Below are 24,512 nucleotides of genomic sequence, written 5' to 3'. Positions count from 1 at the left end.
ACAGATGGAGGGGTAACACCAGAACTCGAATCCAGCACCATTCGAATTGGTGTCTCTTAGGAAATGATGCTGCTGTCGGTAACCACCACTGCAGATTTAGTCTGCTTTCTTGTCTCCTCCAAACTCCCATCAGAACATACTCAGCTGCTTTTCTGGATTGGAACACGAAAAAGAACGTTAATCCATTCATGTCGTAAACCATAAGTCCCTGTGCTCCTTTCTAAGCTTGTTGTGCCCATCATCTATGTTTCTAGTAGGGGTATCTTCTTTACCAGCAAAATACCCCACTAGACTTCTGCCCAGTTGGTCTTTGCCAGCAAAATGAGCTTGTGCCTTTATCATGCCAGCATCATCATCTTCCTCTGCAGACTGCAGATACTTCTGATTTTTTTCTGTGTCCATTTAATCTTACGTAGCATTTCCATGTAACTCCATTTCTCTTTGTTTGCTGCAAGATCTGCCTCTCCTGTGTATTTATACTCCCTTGTGGTAGTTGGACCTCTTTAATGAAGGAATTTAATGTCTGCAAGCATCTCCATCCTTTCATTAAATGCATATTTTCTGGTAGAATAATAATTGGCCTGTCTTTGCCCTTAATTGTTTATCAATGATAAGAATCCACCACTCTTATTAAATTTTTGAGATAGGAAATACTTGTGGAATTATCTTTGCATCTCCAAGTTTTGAAAGATTTCCCTCTGGTGCCCGATGCTTTGCTGGGTCTCCTGTCAATCCAGATAAGAGCCCCTTTGCTCAAAACCATTCTCCTCATGATATTTACCGCTTTCTACCCAATCATACCATATTTCTGCTTTTGATCTCGATTCAATAGTATCATTAAACTTCCCCTCTGATTGGAAATAAATTCTGTTGTCCATTCCGTTCGTGAGGAACGGAGTGGAGAGATAAAAAAGGAACTAGGAAGAGTAAGAAGAAAAAAGAGAGCTTTCCGGTGGACAAAGTCCACCGGAATCGGATTCACAAAGCCAGAAGGAACTTTAGTAGGATGCCTCGGAACAAGTGCCTGAGAGCATTTTAATGATTTATTTCTTTATTCTATGATCTGTTTTTTTTTTTTTGGGGGGGGGGGAAGAAAGCAAAAGATTTTTTTAGAATAGTTGTTCAATTATGTTCCATACCGAACAAAATTCAATTGTCAAGTCTAATCATTTTTTTTTGGTTGATGAAATAAGAAAAATATCATTAACAAAGCATTAAGCAGATGCACAGATTACAAAAGAAAGAAAACATCAGCTCCCAGCAAGGCAAAAAAAGCTATTAAACATCTAACACCGGAGATCTATGGAGTTGATAAATTCCTGACAAGAATCCACAGTAAGTACAGGAGAGAGATCAACCCAACCAAAAAGAGTAATCAAACATTATGCTTAAGGGTAGGGATGGGAGATGGGGTGCCATCAGAACATCTTTTGTTCCTCTATCCATAAGCACCACAAAATACAGGGTGGAACCAAAGATCAGATCTCCTTGATGGACTTCCCTACTTTGAAAGAACTCCAACACACAAAAGCCCCTCCCAGTGAGCTTGGCATGGCCCAAGTGAGTAAAAAAAGTGAGAAGAACATGTTCCATATTTGCAACTTTGCAATGAAAAAACAGGTCATTAATAGATTCTGAGTTTCATAAGCACATATAGCATCTATTCACTATTTGGAATTTCCCCCTCAATTCCATACGATTCTTAGAGGATAGTAAAACTTTGTTTGGAACAATGTGGTAGAAAGCAACGTGCGACTTTCAGGACATGATGAGGTTATCCTGAGTCAAGCAAGGATCTTTTAGAGTAATCCAACTGAAAGAAAATAAATTTAGGTGACAACTTAGTTCTCCTGATTAATTTCTATGCCATTGATCAATTATGGTCTTCTTGGAGCTTTATTGTAGGTAGCCTACTTTAGCTGAATAGAACTCATCCATGCTATTTCTCCAGATAAGTCTGATAAGTCTGACCCTGCCTTGATGTTGACTGCACTAGTCTGAATGGTGGCCATGAGACTGAATAACTCTTCTAACTCCCAGTCATTAAGATTTCTCCTTAGGGTCAGATTCCACACATTGTCTTCCCTGTACTGCGAGTTGGTTGAGTCTGGATTAGATGCAATCTGGGAGATACTTGGAAAAGCATTCATTAGATGAATGTTTCCAAGCCAAATATCTTTCCGAAACTGAATATGTTACCCATTTCCACCTTAAGTGAATCAACACTGAAGAAGATTCCCCTCTGTTCCTTGTATCTCTCCAAATCCCTGCATTATAAGAGGTGCTGACTTGATTAGAGCAACAGTGACTATCACTGCCACACTTTGCTTGGATCACTTCTTTCCATAAGCCAACTGCCTCTTGATTGTATCTGTAGTACCACTTAAATAGCATACACTTGTTATGTAAAGCCTAGTCTTTGATCCTCAATCCTCCATATTGTTTTGGCAAAGTGACTTTGGCCCATTTTTTTTTGAGACAGTAACAACTTGTATTCTATTCCAAAACAAAAACCAGAACCTGCCACAATAAGTTGCAGATTCCTAATTACAATTCTGGAGAGTACCAGGAAGATCTTTAATCCTATAGCAAAATTTACAAGGAACCTAAAACATCTTTGATTGATTCTAGATCTACCATGTACTCCTGTTTACACCAAAAAAGGAACAAAACTAAGCAGTTCATATTAATCTTCTGGATGGAATTGCTCTTGTTCTGGAAGCATCTGAGATTTCTTTCTTTCCACACGGACCACCAGATGCAAGCCGGAATGATTTTCCATCTTTCTTTATGTCCGGAAATGCTTGTATAACTGCTCCATAACTTCAGGGTCTGCGTAACTATCCTAGGCATAACCCATTTCATGTCCTTCTGATTGATAAAGACATTCCACGAATGTTGGTTATTCTACAGTAAAGGAAGAGATGGTTGACAGTCTCTACTTCTTCTTCACCACATAGAAGGCACCTAGGACTCAGTTGAATATTTCTTTTCATGAGATTTCCCTGGGTCAAAACTGTCTGCTTAGGAAGTAGCCAAGTAAAACAAGACACCTTGTAGGGGATTTTAGTTTTCCATATCAACTTCCATGGCTACCCATTCCCCTGACTGTTACAAGGATTAAGTTTTTTGTACGCTCTTCTAATACTGAAATTGTCTCGGTTGTGATCCTGCCATACCAAACTACTTGTGCATTAATAGTTCCTTTCTAAAACCTTGTAAAACTCCACCAACCTTTGGATCTCCCAGTCATTTAGAGGTCTTCTAAAGCTCAGATTCCACCCTTGGTTTGACCACATCTCTGCTACAGTGGCTCTTTGCTGCTGGTTTAGGGTGAAAATATCCGGGAACAAGGTTTTTAAAGATCCTTGTTCTAGCCATCTATCTTCCCAAAAAGAAGTTTTCCTTCCATTCCCCAATTTAATACTGCAGTTTTCTCTGAGCTTTGGCCAATGGTTTCTGATGGCTCTCCAATGGCTTGATCCGTAAGTGCTAGTGACCGTTTTAGTTATCCAGAGATCCTCCATTTCAACTTTGGCCCATTTAACAAGGTGAAGTAGGAAGGATCAGAAGTTCAATCACCACTCTATACGGGTAAGGGCCTGTGGTCAAAGAGAGCCCTTGGTAAAGCCACCTGCTTCACAATTCCAAAGAATTCATTCCATTCAGGGAAAATTAAGAATTTATCAATTTTGGAAGCCTGCAGAAAGTCCTCTCCCCTAGTCCATGTATAAGTTGCACCATGTAAGGGGTGATCAATAAGACCCATATCTTGAATAAATTCGGAGAAGTCTTTCATGGACTTTGATCTCCTGATACAATTGTACCTCTCAAGTTCAAATCTACATACATTACAGTCACGACCTATGACCCAACACTAATCCCATAGATATAGCCTTTCCAGACTTGCATGAGGCCCATACACCCCAGAGAAGCAGAATCTGAAATCCACCTGCAAGCCCTCCCATATAGCTGAATGTGTATGCTGCCCCTGGTAAGATTTTAAGCATTTCCATTGTCTTTTGTCCAACAAAATAATAGTGCCACCCGTGGTATTACTTGCCTTCAGTTCAATCCATTCGACCCATCTTGATCCCCCAATGTGCCTTGCTATTGCCACAGAACAACACTCTGCTTACGTTTCGTGTAAACACAAAATATCAGGCTTCTTTTGAATAGGTAGCTTGATGGTGCTTCTATTGCTTATATCATTAAGCCCTCTATATTCCAGGTTATAATTTTTGCTTTCATTCAGAGAAAGCTTTGTGGAACCTGCCCCTGCCCATTCTCATAATTAATTGTGCTGCAGCTTCTTGGCCGCAACTTCACCCTTTTCCATTGATCTTTTCTTGTGTTGCTCTTTCCCCTTTAATTTCTTCAACTGCAGCTTCCTCTTTTGTTTCATTTGCAGTTTCATGTCAAAGATTTCGTGCTCAAACCCCACTGAATTGACCCCAAAGGTTTTATAAGCTCTAGTCATCACTATCTCGGTCCAATGAGAGGTTTTAATAACTGCCGGGAGTGAAATAACCTGTTTCTCTTCCAAACTGTTACGTACCAGGGTAGTGACAAAGTGTTGCTACTAATTGGGAACTAGAAACCTGAATCTTGAGAACACCCAATAGAGAAATCAGAGAGGAAAGGGGGAAGAGAGAGTAGAGATAGAGGTCGCGTGCATTTGGCTTTGTCATCTGTGTCTCCCTCGCGCTCGTCTAGAGAATCTTCTTGTGTTTGGGAAGCCAATAATGGCTTCTGAGACAACTAGCATTGGGGTCTCCTTCAGAAAGCTTTTGCATCTCTGCATCTATAGTTGGGCCGGCCCGATAGCCTTCCACTCCTTTAATATCTCCTTTTTATTGAGATGCAAGTTCCCCTTTTTTCCTCCTTGAGTATATATAACAAAGCAATGCTGCAAAATAGGACGTAAAAGTTTCTTTCCGTCACTCTGATTTTGGGTATTAGAAAAGTGAGTTCTTATTTTTGTCCATATTTTTTTGGGTTAAAAATAGACTGGAAGTCATATTTACCCAACTAAATTATGAGTGATCAAATTCATTAATGAGGGTTAATGGGCTGAATTTTATAAATATGGGCTGAAATTGCCGTTTCTAGGCTGGACAAACACCTTTTCTTGCTCGAAATCGCTCCTTGCTTCCACATAGTCTTGAAAGTGAAAAAAATGGTCTTTCAGTTTAGTCTTTTTGTCTACAAAATCCAAAAATATAATAGAGGAGAAAATCAGAAACATCTGAACTCTTTTGAATTTAATGATATGGTGTCTGAAATATTGAGGTGTTTGAACTACAACTATGTTAAGAATATCTACTTTCATTTTTGACTCCTGTAACTTACTAGCTATTTCTTATGCATAACTATAGTACTTCTCTTAAATAGTGTTATTCTGTATAATTCTCATGGGATCGTCTTTTTCCTCTCTTTTGATGAAGTGACGAGAATATTATGAATAATCATCAAACAGAAAGTGTAAACATCCTTTATTTGCTCAAATATTTAGATTTCGTAACTTCTCATTAATGTTTTGGCATTAGGTCTCATGACTAGTCCTGTTGTTAGTAAGATTATTAGAACCTGGACATTTGCACGGTTATGATTGACTCAAAGCTGAATATCTTAAAGAAACGGTTTTCAACTACACACTGCCACTTTGGCTTCTTTAGTCATTCCATCTCCACTTAGGACTGGGGAACTTCCATTTTCTTTTTAGCACTGCAACTTTGTATTATTCAGATTGATTTCTGCTTTTCTTTTGCTTTTCCCTTTGTAGTCTAGCAATATCAAATCTTCATTTCTTTGCAGGATGCTGGGATAGGGACGAGTATAGACTCTTTCTATGAATATCTCCTAAAGGTAAATACTCAACTGTATGGAATAATTACTTTGTATGTGAAACAAAATAAGTAAAAGAATAGGGGGTCGTTCGATTGTTGGTTAGAGTTGTGTTGGTATTGTAATGGAAGGTTTAGTTATGCAAGTATTAGTAATGTTGGGATTAGTTATGCATAGTTTAGTTATGCAGGATTTAGTTATTCCATGTTCTACCCTGCATAGAAGAATATGTAGATTCTCTCACAACTTATATATGCATTAGTTGTGCGGAAAAAGAGACATGAGCCAAACGTTGCATTAGCAATGTTGTGTTTATGTGGAAAGAGAAGACCAACAACACACGGTATAACTTATGCTAGATTCTATGTGGAGATTATTTTCCCCCATTTTTGTAACCAAACAACTTATAGAGTTATGCAGGTTTTAATACATGAATAACTCCTCTCTAATCCGCAGCCTAGCGACCCCTAAATGAATTGCACTAATGCATAGTTTCTTTGTTGTAAATCATTAATGCTCATTTCTTACTGGCAACTAGTGCAAAGTAATGATCGTAATGACTTTTCTGCTGTTGATGTTGCTTCTAGATATGTTTATTCTGGACTCAGTTATAGAGCAGAATGGGTACACATGATTCGTGTAACTGGCCGGACTAGTTTGGGGTTGAGACCTAGATGATTGATAGATTAATTTTGGACTCCATTAGTTGTTGGATTGCCTCATAACAATTATTATCTCATTTTTTGATGAAGTAAATGTTCCATTCAAGGCATCAAGAGATGCAAATTAATTACAAAAGTAGAAGCAAAACAGTTGGTCTGCTGGCTCTAGTACAATTATGCTAAAACTAAGGAGCCAGCGAAATTCAAAAGACTATCCAGAGAATATACAGAGGACAAATTGACCTAACTATACATGCACGTAAGGCCTTCCGCTTTGAGAGAATGTGAAGGAGTTGATAGACCTTCAAAACATCTTCTATTCCTTCCCCTCCAAATACTCCAAAAAATCGCTGCAGGTGTTATCTTCCAAGTCTCTTTGATGGTACTGTCAACTTTCCAACAACCCCAACTCTCCTAAGCTTCTTTGACACTATGTGGCATGACCCAACTGAGTCCAAAAAGAGAGTAAAATGTACGATGCAAAAAAAAAAGGTGTCTATTGCTCTCTGCTGCTTTCTGACATAAGTAACATCCATTCACAATGACGTGTTTCCTTTTATAGAGGTTGTCTTGAGTTAGGCATGCTTCACCAATTCCCTAGTTGGTCCCAAAACAAGTTATATATGTAACAAGCTTGGTACATATAATTTGTATGCACCAACTTGAGGGGAATGTTAGAATCTTAGGAATATTCTATAGCATATGCAAACATAGTAGGTAGCTTGATTCCTCCTAGATTTACTCTAGCTTGATTTGTAGTGATTAGTTATTGATTTCCTTTCCTTTTTAGGACATGTATACTTAGCTATTTAAACCCCAATAGCTTGTGGGAATAATCAAGCTGAGTTCTCTCTCAAACTCTTCTCTTCTCACAATTACATTTAGTCAGCTAACCCCAAGCGGGCTCTTAGTTACTAGTCCATATCTTACCTGTATTTACCGTTTAGGTTGAACTCAATGATAGTGCTCATTCTTTGGACCTAGTTCAACACTAGTTTCATTCTCTTATTAAATAAAATCTGAAGGTGGAAAACAATGAGCAATTTTAGATTATTAGTTTCAAAAAAAATGAAATAATTACAGATTATGTTGGCAGATAACTAGAGTTGCATGTATTTTACTATTGGGCAGATAGGAAGCTGTATTAAGGAAGAACCCCCTTGCACTTCCCTGGGAGGTGGAGGGGGATGGTGGAGAGGAAAGGAGATGATGTTGATAGGATGGTTATTTTCGGACATCTACCTCTAGGAAATTTGGCTATGACATGGTTGATGAGATCAGATAATACTGTTACTATCATCTTTAGATTCTAATCGAGTACCTTTGTTTCAAAAACTTTTTTGTTGGCTTATAATTAATGATGGAAAGTTCTGCTTTGATTGAAATGGGCAATTAGTTCAATTGCTTCTTTTCTTTTAACACACTGTCTGAAGTCCTATATATATGATTTGTATATATATTCTGGTTTTCTTTATCCTAACCTACTCATTCACATTTTTAATTCAGGCTTATTTGCTGTTTGGTGATGAAGAATATCTTTTCATCTTCCAGGAAGCTTACAAGGCTGCTATGAACTATCTCTTTAGTGATCCTTGGCAAGTAATCTTCCTTTTAAGGCTTGAATTCACTACAGAAAAAACCCTGTGTCTATATTGCATTGCTGCTGAAATTCAAGACAACTAATATAGTTATTTTTAGGAAGTATATCGATTCACAACTTGTCTAGATTCGTTTAATTTGAGTATGAATATGTCTTGTAGCATATTTCATAGGATAGTTTAGTACGGTCTCTACTTGATTGTAAAAGAACAATTACTTCCATTATTTTACACAGAAATAGAAAATTTACTGAAACATAGACTAAGGCATAGGGAAGCCTCCTTGTTTAGTCAATAACGAATTCAAGACAATATATTCCTTGTACCCTCTTACAAGTTGGTATTCTACAATTTAGAGTCTTGTCTCACCCTGCACCAAGGTTTAATTTTCTGTTCTTCTCAAGAAGTAAAGTAATTTTTTTTTCAATATGTAGGTATGTAGAGGTAAATATGAATTCTGCTGCCCTTGTCTGGCCTTTATTTAACAGCTTACAGGCATTCTGGCCAGGTCTTCAGGTGATTTGCTTATATAGATATTTCACACCCAAGCAAACGATTTCTTTCAATAGTTAGAAAACCAACTTTTTTTCTTCAATATTAATTCTAGACAGAACTAACTTTTGTGTATGTATTTGTTGAAAGGTTCTGGCAGGGGATATCGAGCCTGCCATTAGAACACATGCTGCCTTCTTCAGCGTCTGGAAGAGATATGGTTTTACCCCAGAGGGTTTCAATCTAGCTACGCTCCGTGTTCAAGTACTATTTTGCTCTTGTCTAAATTCTTTTGATACCTGAAGTTCGTTTATGTGCTAGTTCTTTGATTGATGCCCTACTGTATGTAAACTGACAGATTTAGGCGGTGCCTTTTAGAATGAAATTATAATGGTTTGACCTTATATGCACTTAAAAGAAAACCTTCCTTTGTATGGTTCGGTTGCCCAACTTAGCCAGCATTGCGGGGAAACATACAACGTTAAAAGGTTTTATTTGCCCAACTTTACCAAGATACCTTTGATCATTCTCAAAAATAGAAGAAAAGAAAAACTTTGTCGAGATGCCTTTGTTTCATGCATCAAAAAGTTCTATTTGCCCAACTTTATCGAGATATCTTTGTTGCCTTTGTCTCATACAATGTTTTTTCTGTCGGACCATTCTGTAGGACACTTTATCATTATTTTAGCAAGTATTTTTCAGATAAAGTTAGCCATGTTTAAGGTTGGAAATGGTTGGGTCGTTTTAGGGATAGATCATTTCGCATTGCTGTGAAATATAAGCAGTCAGGCTAACACAGTCTTTTTTCATTTCCTTGATCTCTCTTTTCATTGAGCTTGTTCCTTCTGTTGTCTCTCCTTGTGCCGACTGAGCACCTGATTTTTGTTGCGAGGTCTTTTTTGGAGTGGTTTATTTTCTGTATTGTTACTATCTTACTTAAATTTCATATTGTTGTTTGCTTACATTGTAGCAAGGCCAGAAAAGCTATCCTCTGCGTCCTGAATTGATTGAGAGCACCTATTGGCTGTACAAAGCTACCAGAGATCCTAGGTCTGCTTGTTATCTCTTGAATTATTTTTCTTATGCCTACCTTTTTCTTTAGCTAATTGAACTCATAATAACTCATTGGCTGATTTGCACTGCCTTTTTAATAGATTATATCATGTGAAAGCTAAAATTCTTGGCATGTGCAATTGGATATCCGAGTTACCTTTCTTGCATGAGATTAACATATGTTAGTCCACAGAAGCATGCTCATCACCTATTATTTGTTTTTTCTTATTCCAGAAAAACCCAGACAAATATTCCGTATAAATAAGTATTCCTAATCTCCTATAGGCAGCCCTTGTAGAGTTACAGATCTTTGATCTTTGATTTCACCAATGTATTTGTGACAATTTGTTATAGCCTACATGTTCAATCTGAATGTGTATGGAAGTAACCTCACAAATTAAGATTTTACTACTTACCTGAGGCACCAAAGATGTCCAAATAGATACATAGCAAAAAGTCAAGCTCCCACAGAAGGAAGGGGAGTTGGGTCAATCAAGTAAAGTGTCTGTGCCGTATACATCCAGCATGAAGCCAAAAGAGTTCAAACATCTGTATTTCAATTTATGGTTCTGCTTTGTCTTCAAAGCATCTCTGATCTCTAATTTCATCTTTCTGTCGAAAGGACCAAATATGCAGGCTGGTGTCTGTTATCTTTGATTTTGCCAAAGTAGTTGTGACAATTTGTTATAGCCTGCATCTTGAGTCTGGATGTGTATGAAGTAACTTTACAAATTAGAATTTGTTTTTACATATCCGAGGCACCCAAGAGATACAAATAGAGGCACAGTACAAACTCAAGGTCCCACAAAAGGAAAGGAGTCGGGGAAGTCAAGTTAAGTGTCTATGTCATATACATCCAGCATAACAACAACATCATATCCAGTGTAATCCCACAAGTGAGGTTTGGGAAGGATGGTGTGTATGCAGCCTTCCGCCTATCTTGTGAAGGTAGATAGGTTATTTCTGATAGACCCCCGACTCACGTATATATCCAACATGCTATACGAAAAAGCCAAAAGAGCTCAAACATCTATATTTCAATCTATGGTTCTGCTTTATCCTTGAAGCATAGCTGATCTCTGATTTCCTGTCTGTCCGAAGGACCAAAAGTGTAGGCATCAATATTGTCATTCAAATCCTTTTATCTTCCTTTCACCTTCCTTCCTAAGGACTGAAAGGCCAGGCTGATGTAGTCATTCAAACCCTTTTATCTTCCTTTCACCTGCCTTCCTGTTCAGCTTATCATGGCCTCCTTGATGGTTCTTGAGATAACCCAGCATACCCCAAAACAGTATCAAACCATACTCTACTGCTGCTAGGCTATCTGGCAATGTTACACATGAAGAATTCACTACGGATGGCTATGCCCTTTTCTGGAGATTTGAATGAGTTGAGCAGGCTTCAGGTGTTGCAATACAACAAAAACTGGCACTTTCGAGGGACCCTGGTCTTCCAAATGATCTTCGTGTGACCATTATCTTTTGCCGTTTACTGATGAAGTTAATCTACTATAGCCTGACTTAACAGAATACACTCCACTAATATTGTCCTTCCATATCAGCTTGTCTGGTTCCAGATAGATTCTGTCTCCTTCCAGCTTTATTGGCAGCTGAAACATCTCTTCTATATCCCAGCCTTCAAAATGACTTCTGAATGACAATTCCATTCATGTTGAGACCAGCGAAGTGCAATTCTGTTCTCTCTTCTCCATGCAAAACTACATAAATCAAAAACTCATCCTTCAAGGAATGTTGTCCATCGAAAGTATCATGCCAGAATTTCAACTTTTTCACATTGCCAATAAAGAAGCTAATGCGTGGTAAATTGCTCCCTTAGCTTTCGATATTTTTCAACTCCCCCTCATGTTTTTATCACAGGCTTTGAACACCAGAACCTTCTACACTAATATCAAACGTTGATTACTTGTTGAATCTACTGATTCCAAGTTATATCATCCATTTAAGCAGCAGGCTGTTGTTATTAGACCAAGTTTCTTATTACCCAGTCCATCCTGCTTGCTGTATCACTTCGCTACACTGTAGGGAAGTTGTTTTATCATTGCCCCCCTCTCACCAAAAGTTTCTCCTTCACTTATCAAGCCTTCTCTCATATGTCAGCAGACGTTCTTGGACAGCATTCCTGAGTGTGAGTCCCCCTCCCAGAGTTATGTATCATCTCTTTTTAAGCGTTAGCTTCTTCTCAAACCTCTCTAACCATTCAAGATACCCTCATTCTTATTCTTTGCTCCCAGATGATATGTCATGAAGCAAGCTTAAGTAACCTCACTAAGTCAGTGGGTATGTCAAGAAGTGGGCTTAATTTCTCAGGTTTTACATTGTAGATATCAAGTGCAAGTAGCGGCAAACTGTCTGCAACAATGCGTTTGAAGTTAATAAAGAACTATGAACATTCCTTGTTCCATTAGTATAGTTGAATGTTTCCTAACAGTTGAGTTATTCATGTGAAGCATGTCTTAGCTGTGCTCAATTTATCATTTCCTAAGCAAGGTAAACTTAACTTGTTACCAACTACATCTCCGCCATACACAATTTAGGGTTGGCTATATGAACCGACCATGTTTCTTCATTTAAATCATCTCAGGCCAACTGTGTATAATTAAATGTTATGACCATAAATACTTTCACATGCTTGTCAAAATTAATTTGCTTCCAGTTCTCCAAAAATAAAAAGGAGATTCCAGAAAGGATGAGAGAACGATTAATGACTATGCACTGTCTGAGTAAGCTGCATGGTCATTAAATACGGCCTGAAACTTAGGTCAAGGATTTAAAACTCTCTTTCTTTCTTCATGGGATGCTGTCACTTCATGGGCAGCAATTTAATCAACACACACAGACTAAGATTTAGAGCCTTAATTTTCTTTTTAAATCATTTGATGTAGGTATCTTGATGCTGGAAGGGAAATTCTTGCTAGCTTGCAATATGGTGCGCGATGCACTTGTGGATATTGTCATATATCTGATGTTGAATTTCATAAACAAGAAGATCACATGGAGAGCTTCTTCTTGGCAGAAACTGTAAGGAACAAGGATCGGTTTTATTTGGCCATGTTCTATCTGTGGTATATCAGTTTATTTCTGTGTTTCGTCCAGATGATATGATACGTTTATGAGGGACTACCTACATGAAAATATACTATCCTTTGGGTACTCTCTACTCCTGGGTATATGAAGACATAAAACACTGGAAAAAGTTAAAGTACAGACAAAACAACTACTATTCCTCAGTTTCTACAAGTTAGAGTTGGCTGTATGAAACCTCACCGACCATGTTTCCTCATTTATCTGAGGATTTATCATGAAATGATAAGTTTTATGTTGGCTGCAGCCTACTCCAACCCTCCTCCTTTATCTGGGTTTGGGACCTACAAATGTGAGCAAGGTCACATAGGTGGAGTTAAAAAGTAAAAGAAAATAAAATCAGGTTGTTATTTCTACATTGGCCATCTTACAGGCTTCTAACTTAGTGACATAATTAAGGCAATTATCATTTCTCTTGTTATTTCTACATTGATCCTAAATGAAAAGTCATCGAGGGACAGCAAAATCAGGTTGGCGCACAATTAATATGATACCATATCCAGTACTCTTATTCGACCTAATACTGTACTAGTAATGTCTGTTGTTAGTCATCTAAAGCAGTTTCATTTGACTTCAAATACTAGATTGAGGTGCTTAACTTTTCCTTTTGATTGTAAACATGTTCCACGTCCTAACAAGTAATCCACTATTATTTCTTTATATAGTTTTCTTATCTAACATAGACTAGCTAAATTGTAATCATGTTTAGACTGATTTGTTTTTTCTTTCTCTGTTGTGTGCAAGTATGCTTATCTTCTGTTAACTACTCACTGTTTTGATGTAAAAGGTAATAGATTTCATTCAAAAGTATCAAGAATGTAAAAGAAAGATTACAAACTTGAAGATTTCCTTCTACATGTTGAAGGAATGCAAAAGATTTAACATAGAGTTTATATCCTGTACATATTCTTCCTACACCATAAATATAGACTTTTCAAACATTTAGATTTAACATGAAATATGTTTTCCCTGCTATCATTAAAACATCTGTTATTCCTTTCCTATCATTAAAGTACTCACTGTTTTGATGAGTAAAGACGTGTGCTATTGATGTTAGTGAGGCTGATCTTATCATCTGATCTTAGTACAAGAGAAGTAACCTTCTGGTGTTTATGTCTTATTACTTTTATTTTATCTATGAAAAAAGAAACAAAAGTAATGTGTATTGTATTTGAGACTGCTCTCTGGTTGAAGTGTTGTCTTCATTGACCTGAACAAATGCATGATTATTATTGACAATCATCTATAATAAATCTATGTTTCTATCTATCTGTCCATCTATCGATCTAATTAATATTTCACTCTTTTTTTCAGGTTAAATATTTGTGGCTTCTTTTTGATTTAGCTGCTGGTCCAGATAACCTGGTTGAGAATGGACCGTACAAGTAAAACTCCTATAGCATCCTTAGTATTCATTATCTAGCATTTCTTTAAAGTTTTTGTGCTTCCCATTCTCCTCTATCCACACAAAGGAAAAAAGAGATATATCCAAGGGAAAAAGAAGAAAACTTACCACTTCCTGTTCTATTTCCTCTATTTTTTTATTCACCATCATCCTTTCCCAACAGAGATGCTTTTACTCATAATATTTGCTGGTTTTTGTTATTCTTTCTTTAAAGGTATGTCTTCAGCACAGAAGGCCATTTATTGCCTGTAACTCCTCAAATATCCTTAGTACGTGAGCATTGTTCATACTTCGGAGCATATTGTAGGAACAGCAATTTGAGACTCAAAACTCATTCAGCCGAGAGTGCACAAACTAATTCCAGTGGCTCTCAAACACGACATGCAGATTCCAGTTTCTTATCGCGCTCCAGTTATCAAAGTTCCTCACCTGTCTCTGGTTTGAAGGTCAGAAATTTAATGGTAAAGGTTTTCATCAACTAATTCCCATTAAAATATTGGTTCAATCGTTAAGAATTTGCTACACATGAGATTCCCCTTGTTTGATTTAGCTTAGCTAATTAAGCATGACAGCCAGGTGAAAAGTTGGAAGCAAGTCTTAGGTCTTTTTGTGAGATCCAAGTTGCCAGGCACGGTCACTTCCTTGATAGGATACTAAATTTTGTACAGCTTTGTCATCAAGTTGAAAATTTTGCAAACTGGAGTTTCTTAATATTGCATCAAATTCATTCTAATACTCCCTCTATCCCATATTATGTGGCACACTTTCCTTTTTCATATGTCCGAAAAAGGATACATCTCTTCATATTTAGAAAAAAGATTAGCTTTAAACTTCTCATTTTGCATCGATTTGGTAATCTTCAAATCATTGTACATGTTTGCTTTAACGATCTTCAGTCCTTTAATCTTGCTTCATAACTTGCACTGGAATCTTCTTCCTTGACTTTATTTATTGACTGCCTTCTTAATTCCTTTTCATCTTTATGGAAAGATTTGATACATTTAAAGTCCTTCCTTTTTGGCAAAACTTCTAATTCTGCTTGACATACTTCATAATTGAGCAAGTCAACTTTACATACTTGATTTCATATATTTTGAAGGGCTCGAGAGTTTAGTGTGACGTGGCAAAGCTTCTGTTTTGTCTGATTTGTACTTTTGGTGCAAACAGAAAGTACCATTTGTATAGATGCTTAGATTCTTTGGAGGCTTAAGGTTTTAGCTGTGTAATTCTGTGGTGTAGTATAACACATACTTGGCATATATCATAGGTAGATACTTGGATATAACAAACGAAAAATTAGAATTATTTTTCAGAATAGGTACACCTTCATATTCTTGGATGTTACTCTCCTGAAAAAAGATGAAACTAGCAAATTCCTATTGACTGCCAATCTCACTAGTTATAGGTAGCTCATATTCCTTTTTATAATTAGCTCTATTTTTAGATATGCAGAATAAATACATTGGCATACCCCTATACTATGCACTAAATGAAACAAGCTCACAGTAAATTCCAGATTGAACTAAATTCCCAATGTTCTTTAGTGGTAGGGAGCTTGGATGTATTTCTCACACCTACCCAAATTACCATGTTAAGTTCCCTTGTTTTGGATCGAATCACTGACGTTTAACCGGAAAGTCAGCCCCAACACTCAGGTCTAAGCCCTTGTTCTTGCTCCTTGACCTGCATATGAGCAGGCCCAACACTCAGGTCTAAGTCCTTGTTCTTGCTCCTTGACCTGCCTGTGATTGCTGAATTTAGCAATTCATTCAGGGGACTGTGGACCTGGATTCTTGTTTGAGAAAGTTGTTAATCTCTTATGACTTGATAAAATCCATCTTGTTTGATTAATAACGTCAACTCTCTAAAATAGAGGTTTACAGCAGCAAGAGTCCTAACAAATTAGAAATATCAAGTCCTATAAAACAGAAATATCAAGTCCTAATCCACTCAGGGAAGTTTAATTCGACTAACAAAATAATTCAGAAAATACTAATTATTATCTGCCCTATTAATTCTCGCGTGTGGAATGTTGATTCCCAACAAACGCATCAATAACATACCATCTGTAGTGACTGTTTTCCTTGTCATCTTAAGCTCAAAGTCTCATGGTTCCTTTCTTGCTGGAGTTCTAAAATTTGTAAAAGAAGGGTGAGTAATTCTATTGATCTAAATGTGTAAAATTCTAAATGAAAGATTTACAAAATCTATTTTATATGGATACCATGGCTAGTGATGTTCCTGCTTCTTTTGCCCCCCACCCCCACCCACCCAAATTAAAAAAGTAGTGAGATTTCCAATGTACTGGAAGATTCATTTGTCACTTGTATGCTGAGGAAGATTTGTTTTTATTACAGGGACTCTGTCCAGGTCTAACCTATGAACAAAGGTTTGGCATATCATTCATGTCTCCGGTGGATTCAAGTAGTGAGGATGAAAATTCAAGCCAAAGGAAGCCAACTGAAGTTCAGCGCCATTCAGTTTTGCTGAACTCAAATCCCAATCCTGAATTTTCCCTATCGGGTCCTCATAATGATCATGACAACAGCCCAGCTCGTGTGCCCCAAGAAGAAAGTCCCTCTTCTAAACAAAAAAGATGACTGGTGGCAACCTGTAATGGATTATAGCCTTTTCCAGTTTGCTGTCCATTTAATGACTTGGTCGTGATTTAGAAGGGGTTCAAGCTTCAAGGTCCTGGAAATTAAAGTCTGTATGACGATTTGAGTGATACCCGTTGGGACCAGAAGATCGTACTTGTGGCAAGTGTTCAATCATGATTCTTAAATGGTTATTAGGACTCATACAGTCATATACATAGAGCTGGTATCCTGCAAGAACGTTGGAATGACTTAAAATATGTCTAGCAAGGTGTATCATACAGTATACTAAGTTAGCTAAGCTATTAACTGTTGCAATGAAGTTGGGCAAGACCAATTTTTTGGTGATCAAGATCAGGGAGAGGAATCAATTTGTGTACATTTAAATATTGCGAAAACTAGGCAGCGAATTTGTTCCTTGGTCTGTTATTTTCTCCAGCCAATTTGGTTGTAGTTTGCCCAATTTCATGTTGTAATATATGAATCAGTGTCAAATGGACACCATTTTTAGAGTACTCTGGATCACAGGTTTTCTGGTTCTATAGTGCTGCAATTTTAGAATTGTTGATAACTTATACCTGAGTTTCAGCTCAAAACTATCTAACTGTGACAACCTCATATTCATATGAATGGTTCACAATCCAATTCATTTTCAATTAGTTCAAATCTGATCAAATCAACTCATTTTCCACCACCACTCAAGTGTAGGATCATAGAGATATGCTCTTAAGAGGATCAGAACTTTCAAATGTTCAAACTACTCACAAGTATGTAAAACCCTTTCCAATGTCTCTTCCACCTGCTTGAATTTTTACTCAAAAATGAATTGAGAAAGCCAACGGAGCGGTCGATATTGTCTCTCTTGTTTTCCCTTTTCTCGTAAAGTGAGGTATATGGAGGATAGAGTGTTTGTTTCCACTTTCGATAAACCCTTATCTCAAGATGAAAATAGTATAGAAAAAAGAGATAATAGATATAAAAAGGAAACAACAAACTGTGTAAAAGAAAATTTATTAGTAATGCTTGCATTAGCAATGCATGTATTTAATTAATTATACTTGCATTAGTTATACATCGCCAATTGGGTAAGAATTTGGCCTGTCAATCTAGGAAAGCCCTAAAACCCAAATAACTTGTGACATTAATCAGCCCAGCCCATTTGAGAAGAAGTTAGCATTCACATGACCATTTAGCCCCTAATTTGAATTCCTTGGCCATTGGCGCCATGAAATGCAATGAATCAAGCTGTTTCCCATCTTCTCCAAACTTGCAAAACTCTACACAGCTTAAAATCAGTCCATGCACATTTATTAGTATGTGGATCCATTGCCTCATCAGACCTTGTTCTGAACAAAATCATTCGTCTTTACCCTCGTTTCGGCGCCACAAACTATGCTCGCAAGGTGTTTGATGAAATTCCTGAACGAAACCCTTTTCTTTGGACTTCAATGATTCATGGGTATGTTGAAAATTCTCAGCATACTCAAGCTTTTTCTCTCTTCCGCGATATGCGTATTGGCGATGTTACGCCTTTGAATTTCACTATATCATCTATACTTAAGGCGTTAGGACGGCTGAAATGGTCGAGACATAGTGAGGGGATGTTAGGGATTATATGGAAATGTGGGTTTGGTTTTGATTTACTTGTGCAAAATTCAGTGATTGACTGTTTCATGAAATGTGGGGAACTTGATTTTGCCAGACGAGTATTTGATGGGATGGAGGAAAAGGATGTTGTTTCTTGGAATTCAATGCTATCGGGGTATGTGACTAATGATAAACTCGAAATTGCAAGAGAGTTGTTTGATAGCATGGATGAGAAAAATGTTGTTTCTTGGACTAGTGTGATATGTGGATATGCCAGGAAGGGAGATATGGAGGAAGCTAGGAATCTTTTCGACACTATGCCTACTAAGGATATGGCTGCTTGGAATGTGATGATTTCGGGGTATACAGATGTTGGTGATATGCAGACAGCAAATTCGCTGTTTCAGGCAATGCCTGTTCGTGACACTGGAACATGGAATTTGATGATATCAGGGTACTGTAAGGTGACCGAGATAGAAAGAGCAAGGGACTACTTTGAACAAATGCCCTGTAGGAATGTGGTGTCATGGACTATGATGATAGATGGTTATGTTAAGTCTGGGAAATTGCATGAAGCAAGGTGTTTATTTGATGAAATGCCTGAGAAAAATCTTGTTACATGGTCAACCATGATTAATGGTTATGCTAAGAACGGGAAGCCTTCTGCTGCTTTGGAACTGTTCAAAAACTTCAAAAAGCAAAGTCTTGAAGTGGATGAGACTTTTATTTTGAGTATAATCTCAGCTTGCTCTCAATTAGGGATAGTAGATGCAGTTGAGTCAGTTATGAGTGGTGATGTAGGATCCAGATATTTTTCTGATACACGTGTTGTCAACAGTTTGGTAGACCTCTATGCAAAATGTGGAAATATTGAGAAAGCCTCGCAAGTATTTGAAATGGCAGATAAAAAAGATTTTTATTGTTATAGTACAATGATTGCTGCGTTTGCTAATCATGGCTTAGGTGAAAAGGCATTACATTTATTTGAGGATATGCAAAGAGAGAATATAGAGCCCGATGAAGTAACTTTCCTCGCAGTTTTGAGTGCTTGCAACCATGGAGGACTTATTGATGAAGGGAGGAGGTACTTTAAACAAATGACTGAAGAATTCAGAATTCAGCCCACAGAAAAACATTATGCATGCATGGTAGATATCCTTGGTCGTGGTGGGTTCTTTGAAGAGGCCCATGAGATGATATTGAGTATGCATGTGGCTCCCACCTCAGCCGTTTGGGGTGCAATGCTTGCAGCTTGCAATGTTCACCGCAATGTCCAGATGGCTGAAGTTGCAGCGACTGAGTTATTCAAGATTGAGCCTGATAATTCTGGAAATTACATTCTCCTGTCCAATATTTATGCTGCTGCAGGAAGATGGCGTGATGTAGCTAGAGTAAGGGCACTGATCAGAGAGCATCATGTGAAAAAAAACCGGGGGTCTAGCTGGATTGAGTTGGATTCTGCAGTGCACGAGTTTGTAATGGGAGACGCCTCACATGTGGATGTAGACAGGATATGCTTCATATTGAGTCTACTAAATGAAGATTTGAAGCTTTCAGGATATACCAAAGATACGGATCTGCATCCAATTTCGACATGGTACCCCTCTTATCTATCTCTTTCAAGTGATACTGAAATGGACGAGGAACTGTTTTGAGTGATCTCTGCCACAACATACCGAGGTACTTCTCCCAAATGTAGAATTTCAGCATTAACGTCCTTAACTTAAATGATGGAAATGTTTAGGATTTATAACCTGGCACTTAATAAAATATTATTGAAACAGGCTTGCATGTTTGTCAAAAGTTAATTCTAACACCCATAGTCAACCTTGAAAATTTCTTGCTTCTGAAATCTGAGGAATGTTGTATATTAGTTTCCTTTGTCACTATTATAAGTTGCCTATATCTTTTTGGTGAACTTAAACCTAACTGAGTGAAAGTTAAGGAAGATATCTGGAGAAAAAATAAGAATAAGCATCGGTCACCAAGCCAAGGGGGAGGGGAATTTTGTTAACTTTTCTCTTTGTTGGAATATGGTTTCTGTACAAAAAACTAAATTGTTGAAAGAGATCTGTATGGGAACGACAAACTTTTTAAAAAATGAAGAAAACGATATCAAATTACTTTACATGATATACTTAAAGCTAAAGAAACAAAGAAAACCAAAATTCATTATGTTCTTAGGGAGCTCCGGCCTTGCTAGATTTCATGGGATGTGATATGATACTTGCTCTGGAAGTTAAGAATGTGTAATGCTTAGTAGAAGGTGTAAGACATTATTTATTCGTTCATTGTAAAAACTAAACCACATTAGCCTGTTTGGTTGGTCATTGGTGCCATTGTTGAGCTCTTTCGTTTGCTAGAAACTCCTTATACCAGAAGTTCCACAAAACTTTTCCAAAATAACAATGTGACTTGCACCTGAAGAAAAGGCTTCCCACACACACGTAGCTCTTCATTCCAATGGAATGAAAAAACTCAAAACTAATGGTTTTCATGTCAGTGTTTCGACATCGATTAATGAGAGAAGAACAGCTGCTAGAATCTTGAAGAGTTTAGTCATGTATATCTGGTTTTAGGATGCTAAACATTTAAGTGATTAAACATATGGTGCAACTTAGTAAGTCATTTCATATCTTTAGGACATATGTTCTATAAAGAAGATTGATGTGAATTAGTAAAAAGTAAAAAATAATTAGATCTAGTTACCCTTACTAATTATTTTGGTCAAGTGTGAATAATGACTTGACATTTAAAACCAGATGTATTAGGGCATTTAGATAATTAGGGAATGATAAGATCAGAGATATAAAAATCAATATTATAATCAGCAATAATAATGATAAGCTCATCTCCCCTTTTCAGCTAACTTTCTTTTTGCTTAATATAGGTAGCACAAGGCTCCAAGCTAACTTATTTTTTAAGCCTTAAAGTTGTTACAAAATTAAATAATTACACTAGTAAAGCACAAATAATCTTCTCAAAAAAAGAAGAAAAACTTTAATAATTCGATTAATCATGTCTTGTGTCCACCAACTAGCAGCTAGTATGATGGTTAAGGATACTTTAATCTCTAAAACCCCAACCCACAAACATAATTATCAAAGGACAAAAAAAAATTAATCAAAGGACTAAGCAGCAATGATAAAGTTAGATTAACAAAACTAAAGGCTAATTAATTATACATACATTGGAATGGGAATCTTTCATTATTTTACTTATCCATGTGTGAATAACTATTTGCAAGAATGGCATGTTCATTAATGGTGGACTTTAAATTAGTGTTTGCTTAATTAATGCATTCGTTGCACCTGTACTTGACTAATTCAGACCTTTGACCATGATAATTTATCTCTCTCATCTTAATTACTTCTCATGGAATTGTAATTATACTAAATCCCTAGCCAATGGGTTAGGTTATTCGAGGTCGAGATCACTGACCAAGTGTATCTATTAGTACTTATTAAATACTTTTGACCAAAATTTCCCTCTTCTGGTCTTAGTTTCAAATGATTTCTCCACCTCAATTAATTTGCCTAAATAGCTTTTAAAATATTTTACAAAACAATCCATCATAATACAGACTAGAAACATAGGCAAGCTTTCCCCACTTGTGCTTTCTTTCCGATAGTTATTAATCTCGGTTTTGATTTATTTTTCTGATGTTTACTTTACATAAAGTTTAAAAAAATGTGTAATAAATTTCTATATTTTGAACAAAAGATATGTGAATGTATCAAAATGTCCTTTCATGTAGAGAGTTAAAATTAAAGAATTGGGGAAAATATCAAATGAACTAGAAAAGAAAACAAAGAACTAAATAGGAAAGTAAAACAAAAAAAAATTGAAACCAATGAAATAGTAATAATAAATGAATATCTTGATGCTTTGATTTGAGACTATACCATAAAAATAGACCTTTGATTGTTCTAGCAACATCAACTACCGTACACTATGCTTCCAAAGCTAGCAAATACCCCTATTGTCAAATTGTACATCTATGGATCTGAATCTGATGATGATATTATTGCTAGCCTTGTGTTTATTTTTTTCCATTCTAAATAAGTTGTGATGAATGTGGTGATCTATGGTAATGTTAGAAGAAACAAATGAAGTGCATAGAACTTTAGATAATTATCCCATTTGAGAACAATAAAGAGATGTGTTAAAACCCATAGATTAAAAGTAGTACAAAGGAAAAAACTCATTACATTTGAGAATACTGTGTCTATACAATTGCTTTCAGAGCAAATACATTCTTCATAATTCATAATGCTATTTAACACACTGCAGGATCTATAAAAACCACCATGGTTTCCAAAACCTGCACAACATATAGGAATAAGAGTTTCATTTTTTTAACCCCTTCAAAACAAAAACTGCTCTTTCTTCTGTTTTGCACTTCCCAATCAGTGTAAAACAAATCTCCAGCTTCTTGCAATTCGACAACCCAAGCTCAAAAAGACCCCTTTTTTTTTCCTGTTTAAAACAGAGAAGAATTCATAATCTTGTTATTCTTCTTCTTCTCAAACTCCACATCCTAATCCTCTTGCTTCTGATCCTTTCATTATCCTTAGCCTCTTACATGATGATAAGAACATTCTGAAATAGAACCCCAAATTAGAAAAATCCAAAAAAACATGGTGATTCCTAAATAATAAAGATTTCAAGATTTAATAACTTACTCAAAAGGAACATCTCCAACAAGCATCAAGTCACCATCTTTATCTTCATAAGCAGGAGCAAATTCAGACCCTTTATACCCTTCCCTTTCTGAATATTCACCTATACTCAGCTTGAACATTTTCTCTAATGCCTTTAACAGTTCTGGATAACCCTTGTACAATTTCAGATCAATTTTTCTAAGATAAGGGGCTCCATCCATACTAACTTTCACATACATCCCACATTCAGCTTCTGCTTTCTTTGATGGAAAGCTATTTTTCCTGTTAGCTCTTACTGGTGGCCACCCTACTATTTGTGTCCTGCAAAACCATTTTATCATTTTCAAAGTTTAGTCCTTTACTCCATAACCTAATAGAAAATTTTTCCATGATTTTTAAAAGGGAAAAACATCAACACTTACTTGGCAACAGGTGGAGTTTTGGAATCTGAAATGGAGTTTGATTCACAATCTTCATCCTCAGGCAAAGCTCTCTTGTTATTCTTGAAATTAAATACAATTTCTTTGTCAGATTCTTCATCTGTCCTCCCTGGTAAACCCAATCTAAGCTCTGTAGCCTTGAGATTCAAATCTTTCTCATGAGCCAAAACACACTCCATTTTTCTTTTTCACAAAAGATTACAATTCAAGTTTCCTTCTCCAAAACTGATGATTTTTCTTCTCCAAGATTGGTTTGAAGATGCTAAATGGTAGCTTGCTGTAATATATAAGGAGAAAGTGAAATAAAAGAGCTGTATATAGAGGGTCCACCCGTTGGTACGCAAGATAGAGATAAAGATATTAATTATAATATTACTATTTTATTAAATATAAAATAAGATAATTCAAAAAATATATAGTAATTATAAAATAATTTAATTCGCGAAGCAAACAATATAATATATTGAAAAAAAAAAGGGACAAGACGAGCTAAGTTGTCGGGTGGAAGAGTTGCAGCATTGAGGCAAGTGATTAATATATTTGGGGGACAAGAATTGTACAAGCTCAGCTGCCCATGTGGTCCTGTGATCTAAGACTTAAATAGAATCAACGGTTAAGATGCCTTTTTGGAATCTGTGGGACCAAAATCAGGACCGTCAAATTCTGCTCAATTAAGATAAGCACTAATACACAGTTAACAAATAGTAATGAGTATGATTATCAATGTTATCCCCAAAACTTACAAATCACAATTAAGATAAGCACTACTCAATTTGAATTTTCAGATTTTTCTAAAAAGTAAAATTCGTATTTTTTTTAAATAACTTTTCTACTTCGACAATCTTAATGATAAAGTTTTGTGTATATTTGTTAATATTATTGTTAAAATAAAACTATATTATTTAATAGTTTTTTATCTTTAAAATTAAAGCGGTAAATAGGAATAGTACTATTATATATCAAAGTCTATCTTTAAAAGATATATATTTAAAGTTACACGCATATAATAAAAATTATATGGAATAATAAATTTTCTGACTCTGTCATTGCTACTATTACTTAATAT

The 24,512-nt window shown here is 36.4% G+C and overlaps 3 protein-coding genes across 4 annotated transcripts in view; 2 read left to right on the top strand and 1 right to left on the bottom strand.

The window, feature by feature from the left end:
* LOC107023360 (alpha-mannosidase I MNS4) overlaps positions 1 to 17,337 on the top strand; it is a 28,490-nt gene extending 11,153 nt beyond the window's left edge. The window contains exons 9-17 of one of the 2 annotated variants that reach the window (XM_015224032.2): positions 5,818 to 5,868; positions 8,016 to 8,104; positions 8,542 to 8,623; positions 8,750 to 8,863; positions 9,570 to 9,649; positions 12,555 to 12,690; positions 14,068 to 14,138; positions 14,373 to 14,604; positions 16,516 to 17,337. In XM_015224032.2, the coding sequence (XP_015079518.1) occupies positions 5,818 to 5,868; positions 8,016 to 8,104; positions 8,542 to 8,623; positions 8,750 to 8,863; positions 9,570 to 9,649; positions 12,555 to 12,690; positions 14,068 to 14,138; positions 14,373 to 14,604; positions 16,516 to 16,758 (1,098 nt within the window). In that variant the 3' untranslated portion in view covers positions 16,759 to 17,337. Of the gene's footprint in view, positions 1 to 5,817; positions 5,869 to 8,015; positions 8,105 to 8,541; positions 8,624 to 8,749; positions 8,864 to 9,569; positions 9,650 to 12,554; positions 12,691 to 14,067; positions 14,139 to 14,372; positions 14,620 to 16,515 lie in introns of both variants that reach the window. The other variant, XM_015224031.2, reaches the window with a different exon arrangement.
* A 481-nt stretch (positions 17,338 to 17,818) lies between these two features.
* On the top strand, positions 17,819 to 20,465 carry LOC107021727 (pentatricopeptide repeat-containing protein At4g02750-like). The gene has a single exon (XM_015222432.2). It carries the CDS (start codon positions 17,991 to 17,993, stop codon positions 19,995 to 19,997), a length of 2,007 nt encoding a protein of 668 aa, XP_015077918.1. The 5' UTR covers positions 17,819 to 17,990; the 3' UTR covers positions 19,998 to 20,465.
* A 2,038-nt stretch (positions 20,466 to 22,503) lies between these two features.
* Positions 22,504 to 23,763, bottom strand: LOC107021292 (auxin-responsive protein IAA4-like). The gene is made up of 3 exons (XM_015221921.1): positions 23,429 to 23,763; positions 23,028 to 23,327; positions 22,504 to 22,944 (listed from the first exon to the last, which is right to left on the bottom strand). Exons 1-3 carry the CDS (start codon positions 23,623 to 23,625, stop codon positions 22,869 to 22,871), a joined length of 573 nt encoding a protein of 190 aa, XP_015077407.1. The 5' UTR covers positions 23,626 to 23,763; the 3' UTR covers positions 22,504 to 22,868.
* Positions 23,764 to 24,512: the final 749 nt, after the last annotated feature.

This window comes from Solanum pennellii, chromosome 6, assembly GCF_001406875.1.
Source record: "Solanum pennellii chromosome 6, SPENNV200".
Lineage (NCBI taxonomy): Eukaryota > Viridiplantae > Streptophyta > Magnoliopsida > Solanales > Solanaceae > Solanum > Solanum pennellii.
Note: the sequence above shows the minus strand (reverse complement) of the source record. Positions and strands in the feature narration are given on the sequence as shown.

Excerpts from the sequence above, each read along its gene's own strand:
- LOC107021727 (XM_015222432.2), top strand. The coding sequence starts at position 17,991 with ATGAATCAAGCTGTTTCCCATCTTCTCCAAACTTGCAAAACTCTACAC.
- LOC107021292 (XM_015221921.1), bottom strand. The coding sequence starts at position 23,625 with ATGGAGTGTGTTTTGGCTCATGAGAAAGATTTGAATCTCAAGGCTACA. Across the intron at positions 23,328-23,428 it reads AAAACTCCACCTGTTGCCAA|GACACAAATAGTAGGGTGGC; the intron begins GTAAGTGTTGAT and ends ATGGTTTTGCAG. Across the intron at positions 22,945-23,027 it reads GTTGGAGATGTTCCTTTTGA|AATGTTCTTATCATCATGTA; the intron begins GTAAGTTATTAA and ends GTTCTATTTCAG.